At 40.1% G+C, this 13,867-nt stretch overlaps 1 protein-coding gene across 1 annotated transcript; it reads right to left on the bottom strand.

Annotated features, from left to right (window-relative positions):
- Positions 1–539: 539 nt before the first annotated feature.
- On the bottom strand, positions 540–10,049 carry PLA2G10 (phospholipase A2 group X). Its single transcript, XM_040079153.2, has 4 exons — positions 9,978–10,049; positions 4,826–4,991; positions 3,292–3,398; positions 540–839 (listed from the first exon to the last, which is right to left on the bottom strand). The coding sequence occupies exons 1-4, from the start codon at positions 10,024–10,026 to the stop codon at positions 694–696; spliced, it is 468 nt and encodes a 155-aa protein (XP_039935087.1). The 5' UTR covers positions 10,027–10,049; the 3' UTR covers positions 540–693.
- Between the last annotated feature and the right edge of the window lie 3,818 nt (positions 10,050–13,867).

The raw sequence follows: 13,867 nt of genomic DNA, 5'->3' as shown, positions 1-13,867 counted from the left end.
TTTCATGTTTCTCTTTTGGTGATGGTTTGCATTTGCATTTTTAAATCTGGCTCTAAAGTTCTAAGGGTAGAATTCCTCCCTGTGCTTATAGGAAATTCAGGGTGTACATAGAGTAAGGAGTTTGAGCCATATCAAATAAGCAGCTGTTTAGAAAACTCTATTTAAAAAGTAAGTGCAAGGAAAAAAATTATTATATTAGGCCTTCTTCAATGCAGGTAGGATTACTCCAGGTGAATGAAATTCAACACTTTAAGTAGTCTTTGTGATAAGTGTTTAATGTAGATGAGAGGGCGCTTTGTGCTGACACTGTAGCTTCATGCATTTTTTCCAGTGAGTTCAAAGTGCTGAGATTTGTTAGTGGAGAAGTTTGATTTGTATCTTACAGCCAGTGGAGGGGGGATAAAAAGTTCACAGTGAATGCTATTATCAATCTGAAAAATCTGTGAATCTGCATATAAACAAAAATTAACATTGTCAGTTACTCCTTAAGGTGATAAATTCAGATTTCTATTTAGTCAATAAAAGTGTATGGGAGAAGGTAAATGAGAGGAAAAATGTTTACTTTGGCCGTTTTGGGGTAGAGAGGCTGAGGTGGAATGAAGGAGTATCAAGAAAGGGGAAAATCATTTGTTGTCATTATTGTGGCCAAAAAAAAGTCATTTTAGATTTTAAATATATACAAGAGTCATGTATCTAATCCCTACACAAAGGCTGAATCTCACCACACAGAAAGTCTGGCCACAAAAGGTATTTTCTGTGGTAGGGAGCTTTAGAAAAACATTTGGCAGCTTCTCGGTCACATTCACATGCCATTTTTTGACATTGATCTTCTAGTGAATCTGGAAGAAAACACAGTAAGTTTGATATTAGTCTGAAGAATTTAAAAATCCCAAAGGGAGTACCAAGAATTGCTCCCTCACGTTCCATATTTGCCATATAAATGCCTTACACTTTAAGTGCAATAGGAACTGTACTGAGCTTTGGTGAGACTGAGAACCTGTCAGTAATCACTGATCATGGCAGGTGAAAACACAACAGATAGATAAAGATTTAAGTACTCTTCTTCCAGGTTTTTAATAAAGGAACTCTGATAACTGATCCCTCTTTGGAAAGTGGTATGGGACCCTCCCTGCCTTTTCTCTTGCTCTAGTGAAACTTGACTTTGGGAATATAATCCATTCACATGGCCTCTATAATCTACTACAGGATGTAGCATTAAAAATGATACATGGGGTATATACATTGCATGCAAAGGTGTTCCATGTCCAGCCTGAGCTGCCCACCTTTTTTTATTGAGGCATTCAGTAAGAAGTTAGGTAAGGTGTGTTTGTGTGATAAAATCCATGTCTTGTCATGTTTGTTTTATAATTGTAATGTTGTAACTTAACAGATTTCTTGGCATGAGTTTTTCTTCTTGGCATGAACATTTTCTTCTACAGCAATGTATTTTGGGTTCAGTGTGCCAACCCAGAAGTGTGTGGTTTTTATTCTCTCTGTAACTGTCTGTAAACTGAAGAAGCCTTGATTACATTTTGTCTGAGTGTTTACCGTTTTAAAAGCTTAGCCAAATCTCTGCTTGAGATTTGTCCAGGAGCAGAACAAGTGTTCAGTTTTGTGAATGAACTCAAATTCTGCCATGAAATGGAAGTGTTCTCTATGTATGTGTGTTTATGGTGCAACTAGCTGCCCTAAGAGTTACTCAACAGCACAAGTAGCATGAACAACATGATAGGATAAAAAATCAAAACATGTGAACTAGAACTATCCCTTCTTCTGTTCTGGCATTGCTCCAGACTTTGTCTTCCCCATGCTACACCAGGGACTTGGCTTCCTGACACCATGCCTGCTGTCTTGGTCAGTATTTTGAATATTGTCAGGAGCAGAATCTTTACAGCCAAATAAGGCTGGACTGTAATGTGACATTAATTAATTAATTGAGAGAGAAGGTGCTTTGTACATCTGGGGCAGGAGAAGAAATGAGTAAGGAGAGATTATGAATGAGGTAGACACTTGGGTAAAGTAAACGTTGAATGTGAAGGAGGAAAGGAAGTAATGTCCAAACTTTCTTCTGTTTTCAGGTCAGGCAAATTCTAAATTGAGTTATGAAATGAGAGGGTTTTTTGTTCTCTGTGAATGGCCAACTGTTGCCTTTGAAACCATGGTAGTCATAAACTCAGACTTGTTTGAAGCAAGTTTATGTAAGGGGTTTAGCATTTCTGTAGTGCAAATAATAACCAATTCTAAAGCTCACTTGCATTCTAGGTAGAAGCATAAAATTATATGCAAAGTAACTGGCTGAGCATCTGATTTTAAAAACAAAACAAGCAAAATAAAAAAATAAAAATAAATTTTAAAAAAATACAAAAATGTGACAACAAGAAGAAAAAAACCCTGTAAATATTGGGGGCCTGTGAGAAACTACAGCTTCAATGAGTCTTTGAGTATATTGGAAAGCATTTGCTAAAACTTTGGGGTTGTGAACAAATCATGTGAAAGAAAAGCTGATTTTTCCCTTTAACCATTTTTTGAAGTTTTTCTTTCTTGGTTATCTCTTTGTCCTTCCCTTACCTTAGCATGGCAAGTATATTTTGGAACAGTCAAACAAAATTTATCAGGATGTGGTCAGAAATCTGTTGCAATTTCTACACTTGTGTTATGTAAATATTTTCAAATTAATATTTGTTAATTTAGCTTCCAGAAATAAACATACTCATCAAATATTTTGTTACCTCATTGTCTGAAACTGTAAACTGTAATTATTAGTTCATTCATAAATTGCAGCCATCAGTAACTGATCAGGGACAAATATGCCCAAACAATGTCTATTATAAACCTATAAATAGCGGGAAGTATTTTCTGCTAAGTAGGGAAAAGTTCCTTTTTAAACTGTTAGAATTTTCTTGTCTCCTGTTTGTGGTTGCTCTCCAGCTGGAGACTTGCAGAGTGTAGCATAACGTGGGTTCCTCAGCAGATGTAAGTGCTGAGTGCAAGGAGGATGGCTGTGCTTGTGTTTTCTCAAAAGGTAATAGATGCTTCTAGATCACAGCTTTGCTTATGTCAGGCAGTAGGGGAGGATTAAGAAGAAACTGCATTCAGTTGATTGGTTTAGCTGGGCTTTCTGGAGGCACAGTGTATCCTGGCAAAAAAGTCACTAAAGGAAGAATGGTAAACTGAGTTTTACAGTTAATTAAGAAAATAACTTTCTAATGAGATAATTATTAGAAGTAAGAAACAACCAAATGAAAATAACAAAACAACCCAACCCCAAAAAACTGCCAAGTGCTCACTCACCACACACAGCAGAATTGTCTTTGCATTCCCAGTGGTAGCTTTCAGTCTTGGGCTGACAGCCTGCTTGTTCTGCCCTCCCATAGCAGCAGTCGTGGTGAAAGCAGCACCTGAGAGGAACAGAAATGGGGAGTTATGGTCACACAGTCTAGGTGGGGTTTATCAGAGGTGAAATAATGAAGCAGTCAACCTCAGTGAGTGTACAAGCATTACCTGCTCAGGAACGAAACCAGGGTAATTGTTTCATAGATCACCTGGAAAAAATTACTGTTTTTTCATGCAATAAGTGATGAGAAAAATGTTTGCTACACATTGAGCTAACTGAATCTTCACAGCATTCTCAGTTATATGTGAGTGTGTTTTTTTCCTAGCCCCTTCCACAAAATTAACTGTTAGCTCATTATCATTAGAAAATTCGGAAAGTTGCTCAAAATCATTGGTTCAGAATTGTTCTTGGCATAATTGGCACAACGAATTTATAGGCTTTCTATGACATTGTGAAACTGAACAGTAAGAATTAATGACATTTTAATGCTTAAGAAAGGCATTAAAATATTCTGCTGTAGTGTCTCTGGTGTGGAGTCATTGCAAGCCCAGAAAAGCAAGTAGAGGAGGTAACAAGGACCTGAAATTAGGCAGCTTGTAAGTTTTTGCTGCAAACTAATTACACCCTTTCTTTTTGACTTGCTGGAAGAACTGGGTGTATCCACAAAGTATTCATTCATTCATACTCCTGGTAGACTAAAACCATCAGATTACAGTAGGTAGATGGTGTTTAGGTTGCCTGAGGAATTGGTGTCTGCAATAGGAAAAGTTAATGCCGTGAGCTCTCACTTTGCAATTACTGTTTTTCCTGTGCTTATTAAGTAATTACTTGGTCATTCCCCACAAATCGCCATGTAAAGATCCTGTGGTACATAACAGTTGAACAACACGGCTCAGGAACTCCATTTCATGCATAGAAATTTTAAAAAATAAACCAAACCACACAACAATAACAAAACAAAACCAGAACAAAACCCAGACAACCATCTTCTTGTCAATTAACATTCAATTATAAATTGCTTTGATGGTAGTCAGTATGCTGAGATTTAGCCCTAAGTAGGAAGGTTTGGTTTTTTGAATTATTTTTCAGCAGGTTGAATTTTGTGTAATTCTTATGTATTATTTTGAATACTAGTAATATGGAAGATAGTAAAATCAAAAGATTTTTTATTGCCTTTGTTTCTTAATTTTTCCTTTAGATGGCTTCAATGTTTGAACTTTAAAGCTTCTTCAACAAGACTTTAGTTGTTTAGCTCTTTGTCGAACAGCAAAGACTCTCAGCTGTACTGTGAATCCTGTGCAATGAGAATTTGAACTAAAGCCAAGATCATGTAAATCTACAGAAACACAGTTTCAATGCTTCAGAGTTTCTTAGCAATCTGAGGTGTGTTTAAACTGCTCCCTCTTCCAAATAGGTCTAATTTATATTTTAGTCCTTTTATTTGTCATCTGCATTCAGCACTTAATTAGTCAGATAACTAGTTACTCTCACCAGTCTACTCTGTCCTTGGGCCATCCTTTTCCTCCCAGGCCGCAGTAGCATCCATAGCGTAGGTAGGCAAAAGGAGAGCGCCCTGTGGTGCATCTGATGGCTCCGGCTAATTCCAGAATTCCTCTTCGATTTCTCAAACGGCCTTCCCCAAAAGCACCTTTATAAACTGTGCAAGAAAAACTATTATTGAATCCAGCGTGCAAATATTAAATAGTTGGGGTTGTGTGGGTTTTTTTAAAGCGTTGATAATAAATGACAGTACTAGAAAATAATCCAGGTTTATTTTTGACACTTTGGGGCCACGCTGCTTGACCCAGACCCTCTGTCCCCAGTCCACAGTGAGCAGAATACTGAACACAGAATGGCTGCAGTGGTTTCCCCCCGTGGAGGCAGTGTACAATGGCAGAGCCATCATTTCCAGTCTTCAAGCTGGTGAGGGCCAGACCCACCCAGTTGCTAAGATTAGCTGCCCCAGGGTTGCAGTGTTTTCTCTTTAACATAATGTGCAATTTTGCTTATGTTATTTTGTAGAACATAGTGCTTTACTCTGGAACAAATAGGTCCTTTATGATAGGGTTTTGGTTTTCCCCATTTTTAGACAAAGCAGTCAAATAACTGGTAGGGATGGTGTGGTGGATGTAAGGCAGGGAAATGGGTGGCTGCTTGGAGTCTTTTCCAGGGAAATTAGAAAGGTGGGGTTTGGTTATTTTCCTGTTTACTTTTGTTTGGGGTTGTTGCTGTTAAAGTGGTTCTCACTATTATTTCTCCAGAACAAAACTTAATTTAGGAACTATATTTTAACCATCTCATGCCAGTACTAAAGCAAGAGGTCCCAAGCAGCAGAAAATTGTTGAGACTCTGGGTGGCATTTTTAGGGGTTCATGTCATCCTGAGAGGTTGAACTAAACACTGAAGACCCCGATGGTAATGGGCAGCCTCTCCTTGAAGTGCAGGCTCCAAGCTATTCACAGCAAATTTTACGAAGCTGAATGACTACAAAAAAATTAGTTTTAGTAGGCTTCTGATTAGAGTTTCTTATTAAATAAACTAATTACTTATTTTGGTATGAGGAGAACAGTTTATAAACATAAACTCCTGTACTGGTTACAGATTCCAAAAGACATTAAGATTTAATAACTGATAATACCTGTGAGGGAGACGAACAGCAGAAAAAAAATAGTTAGACTTCATTGTTGAAGTCTTTGATAGTTACTTTCCTACAAAATAACGATATGATTATGCAGTTTTTATATAATCTGCATAATCACATAACCTATTATAATAGCATAATAGACTAATCTTTTGTAATAGATTATATCATAATAGATTATATGATTAACTGTAATCAGTTAATGGAAAATCTGACAGAAAAAATACCGGTCCCAGCACAGTTGAGTAACTTGAAATGTGTGGGATGCTGGTGACCTCTGGCACTTGTAATGTCATGAAAGAATGGAATTTAAACACCTCATGAAATCACCTCAGTAAGAAATTCAATTGGTTTGTGTGTGAGAATGGTAGAAAAACCCTTTAGGAAGGATCCTGAGGCAGCATTTAGTACTTTCATGACTGGTGACCACTTCCAGATCTTGTCCCTCCTGCTTTTTGGGCATGTGATCTAGAGGCAGAAGTGTTGAAACAACAGTGTTTAAACTCGCACATGCAGCTTTAGCCATTGATTAAAAGCAATCATATCCTGAGGAGTTAAGAAAAGCTTCCTTGTTATGTAGTCAATAGCAGTTTCATTTCAAAACTGCTGAGTTGACACTAAACTTCCTTGCTAAGACAGCGAACAGTATTTGTTGTGCATGGCTCCTGTTCCAGAACATTACCTGTATGTTTAGTGTGAGATTTTGGTTCTGGGTAACAGAAGCATCCATTTGGTTATAAACAGATTTGTTTTATGATAGCACTGAAAATATTATCTTCATTGCCAGTACCAGTTCAGTAAATTCTGAGCTGAAAACCCTGCAATAAGGCTGCAGCTTTACAAGTGACAACTGGTTATGCTCTTCCATGTTTAGTAATGATTACTCTTGTAAACAGCCAGCAATGTCTGGAGGAACCACGGTTAACAGCAAAGCTGGGTATGCTCTGCAAGACCTTGGGGACTGAAAAAAGTGAAGATTTTTTACATTGTGTCTCAGTTCCTGGCAACTGGGTAAGGATGGTGTAGGAAAGATACAAGTCAGAAAGAAAAAAAATAGGGATTTCCAAGTCATATTCCTGGTTTCACCAGAGAATTGTTTGCTAACTTGGGACAATTCCCAGTCCCTTGATTTAAATCCATGACAAGTAGAAGTGATGAACTGTCTAGTACCTAAGGAGCTCAAGTGTAATATGCCATGTGTGTTAAAGAAAAGGACATAAACTTTTGTAATATATTTGTCTTACAGCACCTCACATACATTACATCCATCAGGACATGCAGCTGTAAAGCAGCATGGCATAGATACTGTGAACATGATAGTCTGTCACAACAGCTTTATGAGCTGAGTTAATAAAAGCAATGAAATACCCCCTGAGAATGCCCAGAACTATGGAAGCAATCACAGTATCAATGTTGTTGATGATGATGATAGCAGTGGTGTGTTTGCAATATAACAAAATCTCCAAAGTGTTTTATCAGAAATGTTGTGGAACACAGAGAGTGGATTGATGTTCTGTGTATTTCCAAATATTTTATGATTAAGTTTTTGAAATGTTCTCTGTGGTTTTGTTTGTTTTTATGAAGACTTTGTGAATGAGAGGTTTGATTATGCATTCCTGAGAGAGCAGTATTGTCCCTCAATGTCTAGTCTGTTTTTTGGGTTTTGTCATGCAGATTGTGTGCAGCTGTGTCAAACACAACCTTGAAGATCGAGAAAAAGGGAGTGAGCCAGATTGGATTTGTTTTCGTTTCATTGCTTTATAAGGTATTTTAAAAATCCACTCCCTTAAATTTCCATAGCAAAGAGGGGGAAAAAACTAGAAACACTTCTTTTTTTTTGTGAAAGGTCCTATTTCCTATAATGTTTTACTCTTTTCAATGGGCTCAGTGCAAAGATAATGATTATTTTTCCAGATACGTACTCATATTTTTATTGAGATTACAACTTTGCATAATTATGATACCTGACTACATTATTAGCATATAATACAGTATATGCTGTTTTGTGGGTTTAAAAAGAATTTTCAAGCCATGCTTTCAAAGACTGAGGGTACAGAAACATTTTTTAATGTTAAATATGTGTAAAATTTCCTATAGGGGTATCTCTATGCAGTCATAGTGCTCCAGTAGTTCAGAACTTGAAACTTGGGAATAAGCAGACTTTCTGATGCATTTCCAAGATCTTGCAAAAAAGAACTGTATGCCTTATAGAAATCTTAGTTTTTGCTTAGATTTTTACCTTTTGTTTCATAAGCCATCAGGAACGGCCTTTTCCACCTCATTTTATTGCCCAGACAACTCACATGCTATCTCCACCACCTCTGGTCACATGGAAACTTTTTGAAAGGTTAAATTTGTCTGTTTTGATACTTTGGACCAATTGGGAAACAGGTAAATTGCATTTCCCGTGCTCCTCACTGCCCACGGAGTGGGTGACTGAGGTGCCTGACTCAGAGCTATCGGAGCGCAGCCAGGCTCTCTGTAATGAGCACTCCAAGCTGGCAGAAGCAGTGATTTCATTGCTTTCCTTATTGTTCTTGCTGAGGTTTGTGCCATGTAAAGGATGATGTCTGGAGGATGATCAAAATGCAGAAGGAATCACAGGGGCAATCTGAGGTCAGGAAGTAGAATTGGGGCAGGGAGCTTGGTGGGGCCCTAGGTTGGCCCCATTATGCAAGCACCTTACCTTATGGGCTTTAATGAGACGTCTGCCTTCCCCCAGACCCTGCTCCATTCTGTGCCCAGAATCTGTTCTAGGAATGAATTGAGGCTCTTTTCTTTAGGATCCTGCTATTTGCAAGATTTGGTGTGGTGAATTTGTAAGCTGCGTAGGAATGTATAAAAAAATGCGCAAGAGAATCTTTTGCTTAAGACAGCTGATTGCTATTCTGGAAGATAGGATTTTATCCTTACAGCTGTCAAAAACGTTCAGTATGAAGTTAATTGAATCACTTTAAAACAATGCCTATTAATGTTTACAAATAGTAGGCTCCCAGCCTGCTGAACATCCTGGGGTTGGAGTACCAAGCTGCCCCAGCACTCAGGCTTTGAGCAGCTGAAGTTCCACATAATTTTACGCAGTTGTAGGTAAAATTGGGTTCTACCATGTCACCACGGAAACCTAAAATTAGAGCATGCTTTTTCGTGTTAGCCCACCTACCTATCTGAAAAAGAGGGACGATAACAGAGTTTTGTAGAAATGAGTACAATCAGATACTGTACTGATGAATACCTCAGAAAAGCTAGGAGGAAATGGACGGTCAATTGTTACAACAGGTCTTTAACACTGATTAATAAATAGGATGTAGGAGACAAAAAAAATAATTAAATATTTGCAAAGTGAGTAATTGGCTGTGTGAAGGTGTGAGGCAGGGGTCCTTTAATTACATCCTCACATCATAACTCATTCATGAAGACTGATTCATTTCGCAGAATAACCCAGTTAGGGTTTTGTAGGCAATGTCAGTTCTAGCAATTCCTGCTTCTGAACTGCTTAGTAACTCAAGTGCTCCGCGACAGCTCACTCCAATACCCAGAGAAGAGCGGGGGTAAAGCTACTGGCTTTATAGAAAGATTATTACAGCACGTGCAAGCTGCAAACCGATTCGAAACACGGAACTTCGTTGGCAGAGTTGTACATTACCGATGAGCTTTACAGAGGCAGCGTGCGCCCCTCCAGCCCCGCTCCCGCCTGCAGGTGCGGTCTGACGGCGGGATGTCGGGGCAGCTCCAGCCGCCGCCGGCAGCGGCACATCGGGGGTTCCCGTGGCGAGTCCCCCCGAGCTGTGCCCGAGCGCTGGCCACCCGTCACGGGGACTGCTCTCCGGCGTGGGAAGACAGGCACTTCCCGTGAGCGTTCCTCCTAACACTCCTCTCCCCACTCCTCTCCCACCTGCCCCCGACGCTGCCAAAACCCACCCGGGCAAGGGAGCGAGTCCAGCAGAGCCCGCGGAGGAGCGGCTGGACGGGGAAGGGCCGTGCCCGGGGCGCTGCTCTACTCACCGGCCGCCGGCAGCAACAGCAGCAGCAGCAGCGGGGGCAGCGGGGCCATGGGCAGCGGCGGGCGGGGGTGCGGGTCCCGGCAGCGGCGCTGTGCTCGCAGCGGAGCCTGGAGGTGTGAGCCGCAGCGCCCGGCGTGCCGGCTATAAAAGGCCGCTTTCTGCCCCGAGCCGGGTCCCCCGCAGCCGGAGCCCAAGTCCGAGCTGTGCTGTCCATCTGGCAGAAGGGAGGAGCTGCCGCTGGAAGAGCCGGCGAGAGCTGGGAGCTGTCACTCGGGCAGCGGAGCAGGCACAGGGGGTCACACCCCGCAGGTGGGTGACGGGGCCGCCTCAGCTCCTCCACAGCTTCCTGCTCTGGTAGCTGCATTTTCTTTTTGAATTACAGCAGTTCCTAGGTAATTTAATCTAGATCCGAAGAGGAAAGCAGGAACTGTGTTGTAAGTTGGTCTAGTGGTTAATTATAACCAGTGCTGAAGACGTGCTCTATCTGGAGTCTGCATCAGCCAGACTTCATCTACTGATTGCTCCTTTCCTTGGATGACTAAAGGACAACCAACTCCTAAACCAGTTACGGATATTTGTAGCTTGATAAAAAACTTTTAATTGTACCTCAAACAAAATAGACTCTCAAAGTGAGTATTTTTTTGTACATTGTATTACATTTTCATATTTTTCCATTTCCTTTCCAACTCTTGTATTATTTTGGAAAGCATACAACTGGGTGTCTTATTACAATCAGTTTCATTACCTCTCTCAATACACAGACAATACCACTTGCTTTTATATGATTTTGTCTCTGTTCATTCTTTCTAGGTATTTCTTCAGACCTTTTATTATTGCACTGAAACCAGTGCATTTCCTGTCAGTTCTCTAAGCAATCAGGAACCCTGAAATTGAGAGTATTGATTTTGTGTGCATGTATTTTGTCTTGTGGTATTCATAGGTTTTTCTTTTTGGCATTAATATATTCCAGGATATTACCCCCATGGGATCCCATTTAAGCCTGCTAAGATATGGAAAGAGAAATAAAACCGGTTTTATTTATGGAACTTAGCAAGAACATTTTCTTGGTCATGTCATCTTACTACTGGAGAGCAGCTGGTAGTTTGGTGGGGGGGTTTCGTGAATAGTATTTTCATCAAAGAAATAAAATAGTTTCTTCATGCACATTCTGAGGAAAAATTCTATTTTTGCACTAAAATGCTCTGATTTCTGTGTATAACATTTCTCTTTATTCAGGAGAGGCAGAAAACCGTATGTGATGTGATTCCAGGAGACAAAAAGCATGCACAGACAGATCAGATTTGTTTTTGTCATGCTCTCATTAATGCAGGCTCTCTGAAGTGTTTGTGTTGGCACTGAGGTGAGGGTAGCGTGGGATAAACCTGGAACACGGATTGGAGGCAGGATATTGATAGGCCATTGTACACCTGCTAGGCCTTTGTGCAACCACGTGCAGAACACCAGGAGAGGTGTGGCGGCTCAGCCAGGACTGTGCATGGCACCTGGCAAGGCAGAGGGTGCCGGTGTGAACTCCACAGAGCAGAAATAAGCAGGGTTCCCACCGCAGTGCTGGTGCTCTGCAGAGAGGAGAAGGTTGCTGGAGGTTTCCTGTGAAGCCCCACAGCCTGGCACATCTGTAGCAAGCAGCTGCGGGTGCAGTGTGCTGGGCCTGTGCTGCCAGCCCGTCCTTCTCCTTCCACCCCTGTGCCTGGCTCTGGCCAACATGGGGAGCACAACTGCTGCTGTGTGTCCCAACATGGCTGGAGTGCAACACGAATGAAGTGGGTTGTATGGGAACCTGGAAGCTTGCTCACAACCCTTATAAGTGTTGGTAGAAAACCCACCTATTGGGGATTTTTTTTTTTTTTTTTTTTTTTTTTTTTTTTTTTTTTAATTTTTTGAAGATTTTGTTGCTACTACCATCAACTGGGTCAGGGTAATTTTGCTATTACTCATGGAGTCACATCGCTAATTACTGTTACTCTGGTCTCGTACTGTCACTTATACTTCATTTGTTTACCGACTCTTCCGGTCAATAAGTCACACCTATTAGAACACTTTAATGGTGTCCGAGAGCTGCTTAATGGAACTTCCAGTTGAACACTATCCCATCCAGCATACCATTGCATATGACAATGAAAACAGTACCCAGGGGAGCAAGATGCATTACCTTTCACGTTGTTCTTCGGGGCACTGATGCAATGTCTTAGTGCAGCTGATACGTTTTTCTCTGAAGAAAGGAAAGTAACCTTATAACCACTGAAAAATCAAATGAGACTGAGACGCTCAGACTAGAGCTGCTTCTATCAGAAAGTACACAAAGATGTGTAAGGACAGAAATTGTATATAGTGATGAAGTAAGGAATGCAAGTCATGAGTTCTGATTCCTATGAGCATAGTAAAAGTTCAAAGGAGAACATCCAGTGAAATTGGTGAGAGGGGAGGAAATCTGATAGAAGGAAATACTTTTATTGAGGCCAAGCTAGATTGTCCAGTTAATTGCCAGGGATATAGCTAAGAAAATATACCAGTAACAGACTGGAAGTTCATATAGATTACAATGATAGAGTTATATTTTTTAAACTTAGATTTGGTTCCCTTTAGATTTCTTAATTAAAAGCTTATGTTGCAGTGTAGACCTGTCATATTTCTTTTTGTAGCGTTTCTTTTCTTCTAACTGAAGTACTTGGAAACTGGCCTCAGTCATATCTGACAAATGGCATTTTCCCTCTCACTGATGAATTCTTTCTGTCTGTCAACTGGAGCTGTGCAGGGGTGGGGAGAAGCATTTGCTTTTCAAATATACTTTCTCAAACAAGGCTGCATGTGCCTTATGATTGCTTTAATTGTTTTTAAATCTGAGAAACAGATTAATATAATTGAGACATGGCTGTACTTAGGAACATTCTCACAGCATAACACTGTTATTGACAAACTTATTAAATGAGTTCTAAAAGTCTCATTTCTCAGGGTTCAGGATTATGTACATGCAGGAAAATGACAGAGTAGAATAACTCAAAATGTTAAAATGTTTATAGAAAGTGCTAGAATGTTCTAAAATATAGGTAATACAAGTGCAAGTTATCCACTACCCTATGATCAGGTGACGGTAGTAATCTTAAGAGAAGTATAGCAGTAGATGTACTGCTGACTTAATAGCTGAAAAACTGTATTTTTGTAGTAATAATAGTTCCATTATTTTTTTTATTTAGTAAGAACAGTTATTTTTCTGAGAAATGAAAAAGCATGTCATCTATCATGGTGATATTTATATATACTCTGCATTTAGCTGCTGTGAACAAATGTAATGTTGCTGCTGATGAGTACAGAAGTAGTAGGGTCTGTAGGTGTCTAAGCAAAGTCCTAAAAAATGCACATAGCATTAAGCACATGGCATTTAAGCAACAGGACATACTTGTTGCCTCACTGAATTAATGAACTAATAAAGAATGGTGAGAGAAATGATTTTCCCATTGTTAGAGACGGGTATGGAGGCAGGATGATTTGCTTAAGGTGTTTTATGATGGCTGTAGCAGAACTGGGAAACAGCAATTTGATGCTTTGCATCCCAGGTTAAGTCCCAGATTGGGTTCTTTTGTGGCACTGGAGAAAAAGTGCCTGGAGAAAAAAAAAAAGGAAAGAAGCATGTGCCTTACTGTGAGGGTATTAGAATAAGTAGAACTGAAGAGTTGCTTCCCTGCAGTTAAGTCAAATGACTGTGTTTACTTGTTGCTATACTTGGTAAATGTCTCTGAGTTATCCCACATCTTCTTAAACATTGGCTTGGGACACAGGTTCTGCCTGGAATACATCCTTTACAAGTGTATGTTCCTGAATGTCCACGTAGAACATAGCTTCTTTATCATTGTGGTCTTCACAAAAATACAAGCA

This window comes from Hirundo rustica, chromosome 15 (genome assembly GCF_015227805.2).
Source record: "Hirundo rustica isolate bHirRus1 chromosome 15, bHirRus1.pri.v3, whole genome shotgun sequence".
Classification (NCBI taxonomy): domain Eukaryota; kingdom Metazoa; phylum Chordata; class Aves; order Passeriformes; family Hirundinidae; genus Hirundo; species Hirundo rustica.
The sequence above is the reverse complement of the archived record's forward strand: the minus strand, read 5'-3'. Positions and strand labels throughout refer to the sequence as shown.

What these genes read in the sequence shown, in the direction of transcription:
- PLA2G10 (XM_040079153.2), bottom strand. Translation starts at nt 10,026, where the DNA reads ATGGCCCCGCTGCCCCCGCTGCTGCTGCTGCTGTTGCTGCCGGCGGCC. An exon ending in GCTGTTGCTGCCGGCGGCCG is followed by an intron (nt 4,992 to 9,977) that starts GTGAGTAGAGCA and finishes TTTCTTGCACAG; the next exon opens with TTTATAAAGGTGCTTTTGGG. An exon ending in AGACAATTCTGCTGTGTGTG is followed by an intron (nt 840 to 3,291) that starts GTGAGTGAGCAC and finishes GTTTTCTTCCAG; the next exon opens with ATTCACTAGAAGATCAATGT.